Source organism: Sceloporus occidentalis, unplaced genomic scaffold (genome assembly GCF_023333645.1).
Source record: "Sceloporus occidentalis isolate IW3139 unplaced genomic scaffold, rSceOcc1.0.p SCAF_4, whole genome shotgun sequence".
NCBI lineage: Eukaryota > Metazoa > Chordata > Lepidosauria > Squamata > Phrynosomatidae > Sceloporus > Sceloporus occidentalis.
Genome location: NW_028316984.1, coordinates 22,228,111 through 22,240,510, shown reverse-complemented (window position 1 = coordinate 22,240,510; position 12,400 = coordinate 22,228,111). Strand labels below are relative to the sequence as shown.

Sequence of the window (12,400 nt, the reverse complement as noted above, 5' to 3'; positions counted from 1 at the left end):
TCTCCTCCTCCTCCTCCTCCTCCTCCCCTATCCTCAGCCCCGGGGAAGGAGAAGAAGGAGAGGCCGAGGCATCCAGAGAGGCCTCGGCGGAGGTCGAAGAGGAGGAGAAGGTGCTGAGGGGGATATGAAAAGCCTCAAGACAGCAAAGCCCAGCGGAGGGAGGGAGCGAGGAAGGAGGAGAGGCTGCTTTCATGGAGGGCCAGACTTCCAGGACTCTGTCCTCCATTTTTCAACCTCCTCCTGTCCAGGAGGAATGCCAAAACCTCCTCCATTTTGAGCAGGACTGAGAAGCAGGCCTTGACTTCCCAAGGAGGGTTTCGAGCTTTTATTTTTTAACGTGGCAAATCTCTTCCATTTTGTGGTGCCTGCTCCTTGGTGGTTATGAGTAGGACCTCTGGTCAACCCACTTGTCCTCCTTTTCCAGGACCTGTCCTCCATTTCAACCTCCTCCTCCTTCTTCTGGCCAGGAGAAATCCCAACCATGCCCTCCATTTGGAGCATCACTAAGGAGCATGGGTTTTACATCCCTATGGAGTGTTATGGGGGAGGGGGGGTTCCTCCATTTTGTCTTGGAAGCCCGCCCTCCTGAGAGTGACCAAGAAGCATGGATTAAGTTAGGAGATTTCCACAATACCCTCTTAAGGAGTTTATCACATGGGAGGAAATTAACAGTTGCAACAGTAATTAACCCATGGAAAATGGTGCAATTGACATCAAAATGCGATTCAAATGAGATTAAGGCAAGAGCCATTATAGCCGGGGAATAACCAGGCAATAAACAGCACAAGGTCATTCAGAGGGAAATCCCACGTTTCATCTTGACCTCGTCTGAAAACCATTTGCACAATTGTGGGATAATCACAGGGTCATCACCATTTATACTTCCAGTTGTCCCCTGTGTATGATAAACTCCTTATTCCACTTTTACTGTTCTGGCTTTCTCCTGTTGCATTCTGGGGTTTGTAGTTCAGTGCCCCCCTTTTTTGTCTTGGATGTCCTCCGTTTTGTGGCACTTGGTGCCTCCTTTGTGGTTATTAGGATACATCAGGTAAACCTGGGATGAGGAGGAGGACCAGATGTCCTGACTGCAAAGGAGGACAAGGAGGGGGACCAAACACATCCTCCTTTTTCCAAGGACACATCCTCCATTTCAGTCTTATGCTCAGGAGGAATTCCAAAACATCCTCTATAAAGCAGGATTAAGAAGCATGGCTTTGTCTTACATATTGTTAGCTTTGTTTTTGGTCACGTCCTCCATTTTTCTTCAATTTTACAGTGCCTTGTCCTCCTTTGTGATTATGACATCTGGTCACCCTGAGGACAAGGCACTGTGAAACGCAGGACATTCAAGAAAAATGGATGAAAGGACCAACTAAAGCTAAAAACACTGCTATAAATATAAACCCATGCTCCTGGGTCACTCTCGAAATGGAGAAAAAAATGGAGGACAGGACCAAATCAAACCTTGAACACTTACTATAAATGTAAATCGATCCTTCTTAGTCGTGCTCAAAATGGAGGACATGTTGGAATTCCTCCTGCACAGAAGGTTGGAATGTAGGACATGTCCTGGAAAAGGAGGACGTCTAGTCAACCTGGAAGTAGGAAAGCTGCCTGCAGAGAAAGAAGGGGTCCAACCTAGCTGTTCAGTGTGTGCAGATTCAGAAGTCCATAAAATATCAGTATGCAGAAGGATCTTGTTGCACCTTTCAGACTAACTCAGGTGGTTGGTTTGTTGTTGTTTTAAACCTAAGTGGCAATACAGTCGGCCCTTCTTATACACGGATTTTTTATACACGGATTCCAGCATACACGGTTTGAAAATGTTCCAAAAAAGTATAAATTTACCTTGATGTTCCATTTTTTATTAGGGACACCATTTTGCTATGTCATTATATTTAATGGGACTTGAGCATACACGGATTTTGTTATACACGGGGGATCTTGGAACCAAACCCCAGCGTATAACAAGGGTCCACTGTAATAAGTGTTGAGAGTAATGAATGTTTTGGAAGCTAAGCAGAGTCAGCTCTGGTAGAAGTCAGAGACATAGCTGTATTAGTCTGTAGAATCAGAGATGTAGAGAGATCTTGTAGCACCTTTGAGACTCACCGAAAGAAAAAAATAGGCAGCGTGGGCTTTCCTAGGCTTGTGTCTACTTCCTCAGATGTATTTGGATATAATAATAATAATAATAGATCTTGTAGCACCTTTGAGACTCACTGAAAAGAAAAGATGTTGGCAGCATAAGCTTTCCTAGACTTAAGCCTACTTCCTCAGATACATCGGGTGGAAGGTGCACGTCTGTTGCCTACTTCTTTCTTTCAGTGAGTCTCAGTCTCTCTCCAGGGTCAGTCCTGGTTAGTACTTGGGTGGGAGACTGCTAACAAATACCAGGTGTGTTGTGTGGCTTCAAGTCGTTTCTGATTTATAGTGACCCTAAGACGACCCCTATCATGGGTTGTTGTTTTTTGGCAAATTTCTTAAGTATGTGCCTTTCCTTGAGGCTGAGAGAGTGTGACTTGCCCAAGGTCACCCAGCAGGTTTAATGGCTTTGCTGAGATACATACATATCCACTGGTGGGCAAACACCAGTGGTGTGGTGGAAGCATGGCCCAAAAGGTTAAGGGTGTTTGTTTTTCTGAATTGGCAGGGAAGATGATATCACCTACCCTCCACTTTCCTGTTCCATCTGAATTTAGCTGTAGTCCTCAAACGCTGCATCCGCACTACAGAAATAATCCAGGTTGACACTATGTTAACTGCTGTGGCTCAATGATATGGAATTGTAGTTTGTTGTGACATCAGAGCTCTCTGACAGAGAAGGCTAAATCTCACAAAACTATAATTCCCAGAATTCCATAGCACTGAGCTATGGCAGTTAAAGTGGTGTCAACCTGCATTGGATGCAACCAAAGTCGCTAGAAGAAAATTTTATTTTCCAAGCAATAGTATATTTTAAGTTATCCCTGTTGTTAATACAAAAATTTTGGTGTTTGTCAGGTCTTGAATGGACAGTGAAGATCCATTAGGTTTATAAAAGACCTTCTGTTGGAGCTGAAAAATCATAGAACTGGTTCTTTGATTGGGATCAACATAGTCTTGTGGCACCTTAAAGACCAACACATGCATTACAGCATAAACATTTGTGTTCCTAGTCCACTTATTATTAACCTTTATTTATAAAGCGCTGTAAATTTACACAGTACTGTACATAAAATCTTTTAGTTAGATGGTTCCCTGCCCTCAAGGCTTACAATCTAAGAAATTATTAGATGCAGTGATATGGCGTGCATGTGTACAAATTTGGGGACTCTCCTTGGGTCTGTTGGTTCAGGTACAACTGCAAGAACCTCTGGATTTTATGGATTTGTTTATGCATCTGTAATGTATTTGCTGTTCCTTAAGACTCTTTAGAAAAGCAAATGTAACAATGTTAGTCAAAACAGCTCCAAAAGAAAACACTAACATCCACATTAGCTTTAAATATTAGGCCAACTCAAAAGTCACCAGAAGCTGTGTAGGCTTTTCAGTACTCTTGAACAGGCTTAGGAAAAAACATGCTTAAACCATGCAGTCAGCATCTGGGTACAGTCTTTCCATCTTAAGATCATGTATTCTGAGATCTGTGCATCTGAAGAAGTGGACTGATTAATCATAAAAGTGCATGTTAAATTCAGTCTCAAAGGTGCTACTGGATTTTCCACACACCCTTTTTTTTCTTAAGGGGTTATTTTGACTGCCACTGCGTATTCTTGGGAAGTATGTATTTGTGTAATGGTGAAATCTTTTTCTGTTGTACTATTTATCTTAATATTTCTAATTATATTATTGCCTTCTGGGATCAGAAATCTGCATGCAGCTATCGTGCCTGAAGCAAATTTCACGACACTTCCTGAGTGTCCAGTCCTGGGTCCGTTTGCCTTTGAGAGCCTTCATGGATTTAAAGGTTCTGGTTTCTTCCCTAAATGAATATGCTCTGCTGTCGCTGGCTGAGAGTTGGGACAATGTTGGACTCTTGGTTGAACCAAGCCCTCCGCATACTGTCAGCACCCTCTTTTTGACAAACGACCTAACAGAGGAAGTGATGGAGGAAGCACTCCAGAAGAAAGCTGACCTCATTCTTTCTTACCATCCACCTATTTTCCAGCCTCTCAAACGCATAACATGGAAAACATGGAAAGAGCGTCTTGTTATCCGAGCCCTGGAAAACAGAGTTGGCATTTATTCTCCACATACAGCCTATGATGCTGTACCCCATGGAGTCAATAATTGGCTTGCCAAAGGACTTGGTGAGACATTCTTTTTCTGATATTTAGACATGTGAATAATTTCAAGAATTATGGATCGGTACAAGGCAGAATTAGCAATAATGAAAATCCTTTACACTTGCAATCTTACTTTTAATGGTGCTTGTCTCTGTCAAGTGAAGGAGGTTTTCTGTGTTGGAGGGAGCTGAAAGTGGCAAACAGTCACCCCTCCTTTTTCACGGGGGATCTATTCTGGACCCCCTCACAAAAACAGAGTTTTGCATATATTCTAGCCCCATTGGGTTGAATATAGGCTCAGGCACGCGCCTCATTCTTTCCCCCTCTGTTCGTCCCTCGTGCATAAGCAAGGGATGCAAGTCTGAAGACCACAAGAACAGAGGGAGGACTGTATTTCAAACAGTGACCAAATAGTGGAATCTAAATAGTGGATCCATAAGCTTGCATTCTGTTTGTCACCAGCTGGATCTGGGTAGTATTATCTTAACAAATTTCTATAAATCTGACACAGTTTCTCTCAATTTCTGGCTTGCTTAATTAAATTTAATGCCTGTAATGGTCAGGTCAGGAGGCACTGAGTCTACAGTGCCAATTGTATTATTGGGAAGTAAAGATCTGCCATGTGTGTTGTAGAACAATCACGTAACAATTTGCTTTCTTTTTTCTAAGGTTCCTGCACCTCTGTTCCTCTGCAACAAGCTGTGGCATTAGATTACCCCACAGATGGGTCTTACCGGGTTGAGTTTAATGCTTCCTCTTCTGAAAATTTAGAAGCAGTTTTGTCCAGTGTGCGTGTGGTGCCAGGGGTAGCGTTCATCACAACTCTTCCTGTCAGGTATTATGGGAAGTATTCAAAAGCTGTTAGTTCTTGTTGAAAAATTTCAGTTGTTAAAATAATCAAGGTGGTGTAAGGAAGCATCCTTAGTGTTAGGTTGAGTAGGAAAGATGATCGGTAGTAATAACATAGGCATAAAGAGGAGGAAAAAATACTTAATTTGGTAATTGTGATTTACCCCTGACTTTGGCCTTTCCTCATGTATTCTAGCCCAGCAACTGTCACATTGATTGGGCAGAAAGGGTATGTGTTAGAACCCTTATTGGGATTCACATTTAACCAATCTGATCCAGCAGCTGGAAGTGTGCAAGGTAGATAGATGAGCAAATGACAATCTGGGATAAGCATGTGGTTGCAAAGCACAAGATGTTCTTTCCAGATTCTTCTTAGCTGCTTGGATGCATCCCTACAACACACACTTCTCTATTTCTGTTATTTCTATTCTTCTTTCTCAAAAAATATGATCACAATGGCTCACAATGGCTCACAGATATTTAAACGACAACAAACCATCCAATACAATCCAGTTAAAATTAATTAAAACACAAAACTAAGAGTAAAATCCTTAAAAGCAGTATTGTGGAAACAATGTACGCTGAAATAAAATCAACTGTAATGCTCTGCTATAGATATTCAGCAGTATAAAAGATGAGCAGGATCATCTGTGCCAGGGATAGGAAATGTGTGGTCCTTCAGATATTGTTAGGTTGCAGTTTCCATCAGTACTACCCATGGGCTGTGCTGACTAGGGCTGATGAGATGGATGCATATTCTCCACCCCTCCTGTAGGCCAAAGGCAGTGGAGTACCATACTAGCAACAATCTTTGGGAACACCTCTCAAAGAGAGCACTGGGACTCACATTTAAAAGTTATCCTAAGTGTAATAGATAGAACAGAACAGAAATGCTTTTTTTTAAAAGCAACCCCTTGTTTTTCTAAGGGCTGAAGATGAAGAGCAGACACGAGTCAGCTTGAACTGTACCCAGCAGGCATTGGGGCAAGTGATAGCCTTGCTTTCCCAGAACAGCCTTCTTTATCGTAAAACTGAAGTCATATCATTACAGAAGGTAAGCCACAGGTTGACATCTTCACAACAAGTTTTGTTTTAGAGAGTGGTCTGACTAAGAGCTGCAAAAAGTAAGAGGCTGAAGACAGTGGTGTAATAAAGGAGAACATATCTCAGGACCAGGAAGGTGGAATGAGTGAGCCAAACAGGAAAATATGTGCTGTAATTATTTCCCATTGAAATTAGTGACTCTTGCTGATAAGTAAATATATAAGGGATTGGCACCCTGATTGAATAGTTCTTAGCACTTTGGGTACATGGATTGTAAAGTACAGAGGGAGAGAGATAACAATAGTTTGAAACTGAGAGCTGAACCTCCTGCATTTGTTGAAGTAAATGAGATATTAGTGTAAGTACTTCCAAATGATATCTTTAAAACTGTTTCTTCTTAGCCCTTGCTTGAAGATACAGGAATGGGACGCTTATGCATGCTGAAGGAGCCAGTCTCAATATCTGTCTTGATTGAGCGACTGAAAAGCCATTTGAGATTGTCTCATGTTCGTCTGGCTCTTGGAACAGGAAAATCATTGGGTATAGTATTGTATTTTCCATGGTGTGGGATAGAGATATTAGGTATGGACTTACACTATATCTTAAAAGCAGTTCTTAGGTCCAAGAGAGCTATCTAATTATGATTTACTGTAATATCTTTTATAGCAATGTTACTAGAGAATTCAGTTGTGAGCATATATTTTTCTCTATAGTTCTAAGATGTAATTTCCATTGAGTTCAGTATTATTCATTCCTTAGTTTAGGACTAGAGTTGAAAACCAGCATGAAATTGTTTGATCTGCCCTAGAGTGAAATGGATTAAAGTAGCTGAGACTGGCTGAAATGACTGGACTGGCTTTAAAATGGTTTCAGTCAGTAGCCAAACTCTTGCTTGAATATATTTAACATTTAAAAGGAGGAGTTAATCCAAACAAATGGATTCTGATTATAACAGGATTTTTTTGTTAAGCAAAAACCTCACTCCACCTCCCAGTTAGAGTTTCTTCTCATAATGGCAAATATATCTTAGTGGATTATAGCCTAGGTTCACAAATACTTGTGACTTGAAGGCACATATACACAAACACATACATAGACTCTAATTGATAACCCATCTTCCCACCATCTCATTGGCTGTCACTTGATCCTCAAACACTGATCAGTTCACCTCCAGAGAGAGAAGGTGCTCCACCTGAATCAAATGGTTGGGATTGAAATGGGGTGAAAGTGTGTAGCACAGTGTTCGCTTTGTGAGGCTTGCACAGTGTGTGTGAATGCTTTCACTTCTCTTCTTTTTATAAGCCTGGCAAGTGCCCCCATTCACTCTGCAGTGTGTGTAAATGCTCTTGTTTTCCCTTTCTAATATTACTCCTCATTTTAGTAAACTTTGCACTCAGAAACAAGTACATGCAGCACACCTAGTATAAAGAATGTATTGAGTTGGGTACTGAATTTATTGAAATAAACCAGTTCTAATTTGAACTGTGTTAATACATTATAAAATGTTCAAGTATGAATATACATAAATGTGCACATAAAAATATGCACCATAAACAAAATATTTTTATTCATATACTACACTGAGCGGGGGAGCGTGACATCTTCATGTAGATGTAAAGGGGGGCTTCAGGGGGGAGTTTGAGAACCATTGAATTATAGCATTTAACTCTGCTGGTTACTGTTTTGTAGAGTCCCAGGTGAAGGTGGTTGCTCTGTGTGCTGGTTCAGGAAATAGTGTTCTGCGAGGTACAGAAAGTGATCTCTATCTCACAGGTAAGAATTGTTCAATAGTGTAAAAAAACACTGATATAAAAGTGAACTACTTAGGGAGCTGGAGATGTTTAGCCTGGAGAAATGAAGATTACTTCCTGACAGTAATGGCTGTCCAACAGTGGAACACGCTCCCTCGGAGTGTGGTGGAGTCTCCTTCCTTAGAGGTCTTTAAGCAGAGGCTGGATGGCCATCTGTTGGGGATGCTTTGATTTGGATTTCCTGCACAGCAGGGGGTTGGACTGGATGGCCCTTGTGGTCTCTTCCAACTCTACAATTCTATGACCTATAGAAGGATGTCAGGCTGAGTCAACCCTGAGCCCCTGGCTGGGATTGAACTCACAATCTTGTGATTTGTGAGAGAGTGGCTGCAGTACAAACATTTAACCACTCTACCACCAGGGCTCTTACTAAACATCCAACCCACCACCACCACCCCACAATAATCTAGCCATAAAGGTTTCCACTGACTGTTCTCAAGATCAATTACTGTTCTTTACTTGAATGTACTATGCACAGTCCCTCTAATAACAGACTTCCTCTTGCTTGCCTCGATAGGAGAGATGTCCCACCATGATGTATTAGATGCTGTTTCCAAAGGAATAACTGTGATTTTGTGTGAGCACAGTAACACTGAACGAGGCTTTCTGTTGGAGTTGCAACAAACGCTAGCTGTGCACCTTGAGGACAAGATCCATATCATAGTTTCTGAGAGAGACAGAGACCCCCTTCAAGTGGCATAGAAGAAAACAAGGTCACAATGCGCAGTCTGGAACTTCTGGATTTTAAAATAAGAACACACACAATGGCAAGGAGGAGAGGTTAGAGGGATATTGTCGATTTTTTGACGTGTTGACTATCAACCTGTCTGGAAATGAATAAATGGCCAGTTGACAAATCTGTTTGCAAAATTTGACTTTCTTTATCACAGCTTAGAAAGCTGTGCTGGAATGTTTGAGAGGGTTTTTGTTATATGGCAGCATATTGAAATTTATATCAGATTTATGTTTTTAAACATACATCATGTGGTTTTATCTGAATATTGACCTGCCAGGCCTTCGAGGAATGGAAGATGGGTGGGCAGAGAGAACCACAAACACAACACCCTCTGGAGGATGGGTGGGATAAAATACTAACATCACCCTCTTGTGTGCCTGACTGCCATTAATACTTAATGATAATGAAGGAGTGAATGGGAGACACACTGCCTCAATATGTTTGATACCACAAAAGTCAGCTTGAGACTCAGTCCTAGATAAGACATTGGTTGGAATGCATGTATTGATGGATTCCAGAGTGCAGGGGCATTTGCTGGCAAAGGGAAGGCAGATCTTGAAAAAACACTCAAAATACCAAAAATTCTTGAGCTGGGGCAGGAGTGGAATCTGCATTGCTAAAGGAAGAACCAGACATTAATATTATCTTTTTTCTCCCACATTTTCTGTAGGAAATGTCAGTGACTTAATGTACCACCTGCTCTAGGCAAAGAAAAGAGTAGATTCTTAATGTCATGCTGGGGGAATGCTTGATGAAAAATATTCAACATGGAAACTATCAAGCAAGAATCCTGTTAACACATCATGCCAACACAGGTGGCAGGAGGAAAAAAGCAGCTGAGAAACAGCTTGGAGGAAGATTTGTCTGTCTACCCTTGCCACTGCTAGATGACCCTGGAAAAAGTGCAACTGTTAGCATAGTACACCAACAGGATTCCAGTCTCAGGCCATAATATGGAGATGTTTAGATGAGAACCTGAGAATATCAAGTGATGTTGCCAGGGACTAGAAACAAAGTCAGAGATAAGGTTGAGTGGTAAGATGTATGTTGGATAGAAGATTTGCCAAATCTAAATACTGTCCTTATTCTACTAGCCTGCAATAGCAAAAAGGTAATGTACACTACTACTTAGTATGTGTAGACTCCCCAATCATGATAAGGATATGAGTGCAGAGGATGGTGAACACCTCTTTGAGAAAAAGATGGATGATCTTTATGATTACTAACTTTAAAATGAATAAGACCATATATAATCCAGAGAAACTAAATATTCCAATTAACATGAAATTGTGAAGTTAGAACAGTAGGTCAGATGCGATTCCTGTGGCATGTCTTAGAACAGTGGTCCCCCAGCTGTGCTCTTTAAGGGATTTTAGACTTCAGATCCCAGAAGCCTCAGCCATGTTGGCCAACAGTCTGGGAGTTTGGGAGCTGAAGCCCAAAATCCCCTAATGAGCATAGTTTGGGGACCACTGTCTTAGAAGATATTATCCTAGTGATGAAGTAATGTCATTTGGAGTACTTCAGTGCTTATTTTGGGATTCAAAGCTACAGTTCCCTTCTTAACTGGAGACTCTGGTCATTGTGGCTTGATGGGCTATATATAAGCCACCTTTCCCCCAAGAATATGATAATGTAGGGGGAGTTTTCTGGTGAAGGAGATGTGTGATCCTGGATATTGTAAGAATTCAAAGATAGTCTGGAAAATCAGTATGTACAGGAATCTTGGAGCACAGAGGCCCCCTTTAAGGGATTTTGGACTTTGGCTAAGATCAAGTGTAGTGTGTAGTAGTGTTGGATCAAATTATCTAGTCTTCCTGCAACAGTGTTTTGAAAAGAGAAGTGGATACCAACTTCAGGGTCTTTCAAAAAACAAAACAAAACCACACACATACAAAACACAACAGTGATAACAGCAAAGCCACCACCCATTGTCCAACTAGTGTGATAGAGATCTTATAGGGGCTTATCAACTCTTATCAAACCATGTTCTTCTACCTTTTATATGACTAAGGATAGAAAACCTCATTTTGAAAGATAGTCACAATATCCATATATGTCTACAAGGCATCGTCTATCCTAGTGCTAGTAGTTAAAACATTAAATCCATTTAAAATCCATACATCCTTAAAACTACTGCTAATAATATCTTCCGTTTTAGGATCCCAATTAATACACTTCAATCTCCCATATCTATGTGCTGTTAAATTGCTCCCAGAAGGTGGGAAAACTGGCTCAGATAGAACAGGGGAGACATATAAAGGCAAATGGTCACTATCAGTCCTGTGACAAATATCAAAATCGACAATTAAACTCAACAAATCAGGACTGATTATCACATAATCGATAGTACGTCTCCATTGGATGAGTTATATGTAAAACCATCAGTTTTTGGGAACCCTTCAAAGCCATTTAGTATTAAAAAGGTGTAACTAATACAAAGATTAATCAAGAATGACCCATTATTATTGACTTTTAAATCCTTTCCAACATGAGGCAGATTTAAGGGAAAGGGTGGCAAACTTGGATCAAGTGCTCACAAAGAAAATCATTAGAGAGCCCAATTGTTGCATTAAAATCACCCATTAAAATGCACCTTGAAGAAACAAACCTATTGGTGATATCTTCAACATAGCTAAACAGTTGGTCCCAATAAGTGACTAAATTAGGCTCATTTGAGGTAGAGAATATAGATATTGAACAAAAATATCTTGACATTTCTTAATTGCAAGTAACTTGTGCTGTTGATGCACATGGTGCCAGTACTGTTTACTTAAGACCACCTGAAAGTTTTAGAAGTATGTCCAGTCCCCACTTATATCTAGCACACAAAAGGATACAAATCCTGGCAGTAGAATATCATATGGGCACCAGGTTTCTCGTAAACATACAATGTCAAATTTACCAGTATAGTCAATGAAATCGTAATCTGAGTTTTCATTCAGCCAGCCAGCTATATTCCTGAATATAGTCACTGAACCTGATCTGATGAAATTGCAGAAAAGAGTACTTCCTCAGTTTGGACACAACCGTTCGTGCTCGAGCAGGCAGGGCCTTTAACCGATGAAGAGGTAGATAGATCAATTTTCAGCTGGGATTGGATTATTCTCCGGAATTTGGATGTTGTATCCTCCAGCTCTGCAGTTACCATTATTTGATTGGCAACTGAAAGATCCTGAAACCTCTGCAAAGTCTGCTCCTCCACAAACTTAAACTCAGGATCAGCATCAGTGACCTGCAAAGCATACATTATTGGTGTCTCATCTTGCAGGGTGTCAGTAATATGTGGATACACAGAGGTTAATTCTCCTAATTCCCTAGCCCAGGATTTTCCTTGTACTTGCTCAACAGACTCTTGGTCAGGGGTTCCAGATCTTACATCCAGCTCAAAATCAAGTAAAAGGGGAATCCTCAGCAACACATTTTACCTTAGAAACTTAGGCGGGATACAGACAGGCAGGGGAAGATGTCTTGGAGGTGTATTCTGCTGAATACGGAGCCTCCAGACCGCCCGCCCCGGGGGCGTGGCTCAGGTTTATGGGGCTTCCACATGGGGGGTAGTGAAGACGCCTCACCTGGGGCCGTTTCTGACCTGCAGTTTCCAAACCGCCGCCTCGGAGGACGCTGCAAAGTGAGAGGCAGCTTCTGCACCGGCGGCCAAAAACGGGGCTTTTTTTTCTTTTGCCGGCTGG

The 12,400-nt window shown here is 41.3% G+C and overlaps 1 protein-coding gene across 2 annotated transcripts; it reads left to right on the top strand.

The window, feature by feature from the left end:
- The first annotated feature begins 28 nt into the window (after positions 1-28).
- Positions 29-12,389, top strand: NIF3L1 (NGG1 interacting factor 3 like 1). Of its 2 annotated transcripts, XR_016280845.1 has the most exons (8): positions 29-110; positions 3,849-4,292; positions 4,938-5,103; positions 6,045-6,171; positions 6,563-6,701; positions 7,851-7,934; positions 8,490-8,752; positions 9,379-12,389. XR_016280845.1 is itself a non-coding variant. In XM_089519437.1 (7 exons), exons 2-7 carry the CDS (start codon positions 3,857-3,859, stop codon positions 8,672-8,674), a joined length of 1,137 nt encoding a protein of 378 aa, XP_089375563.1. In that variant the 5' UTR covers positions 29-110; positions 3,849-3,856; the 3' UTR covers positions 8,675-8,814. The 2 variants fall into 2 exon arrangements, 1 of the variants encoding a protein (XP_089375563.1); XM_089519437.1 differs by lacking the exon at positions 9,379-12,389 and having other exon boundaries at positions 8,490-8,814.
- Positions 12,390-12,400: the final 11 nt, after the last annotated feature.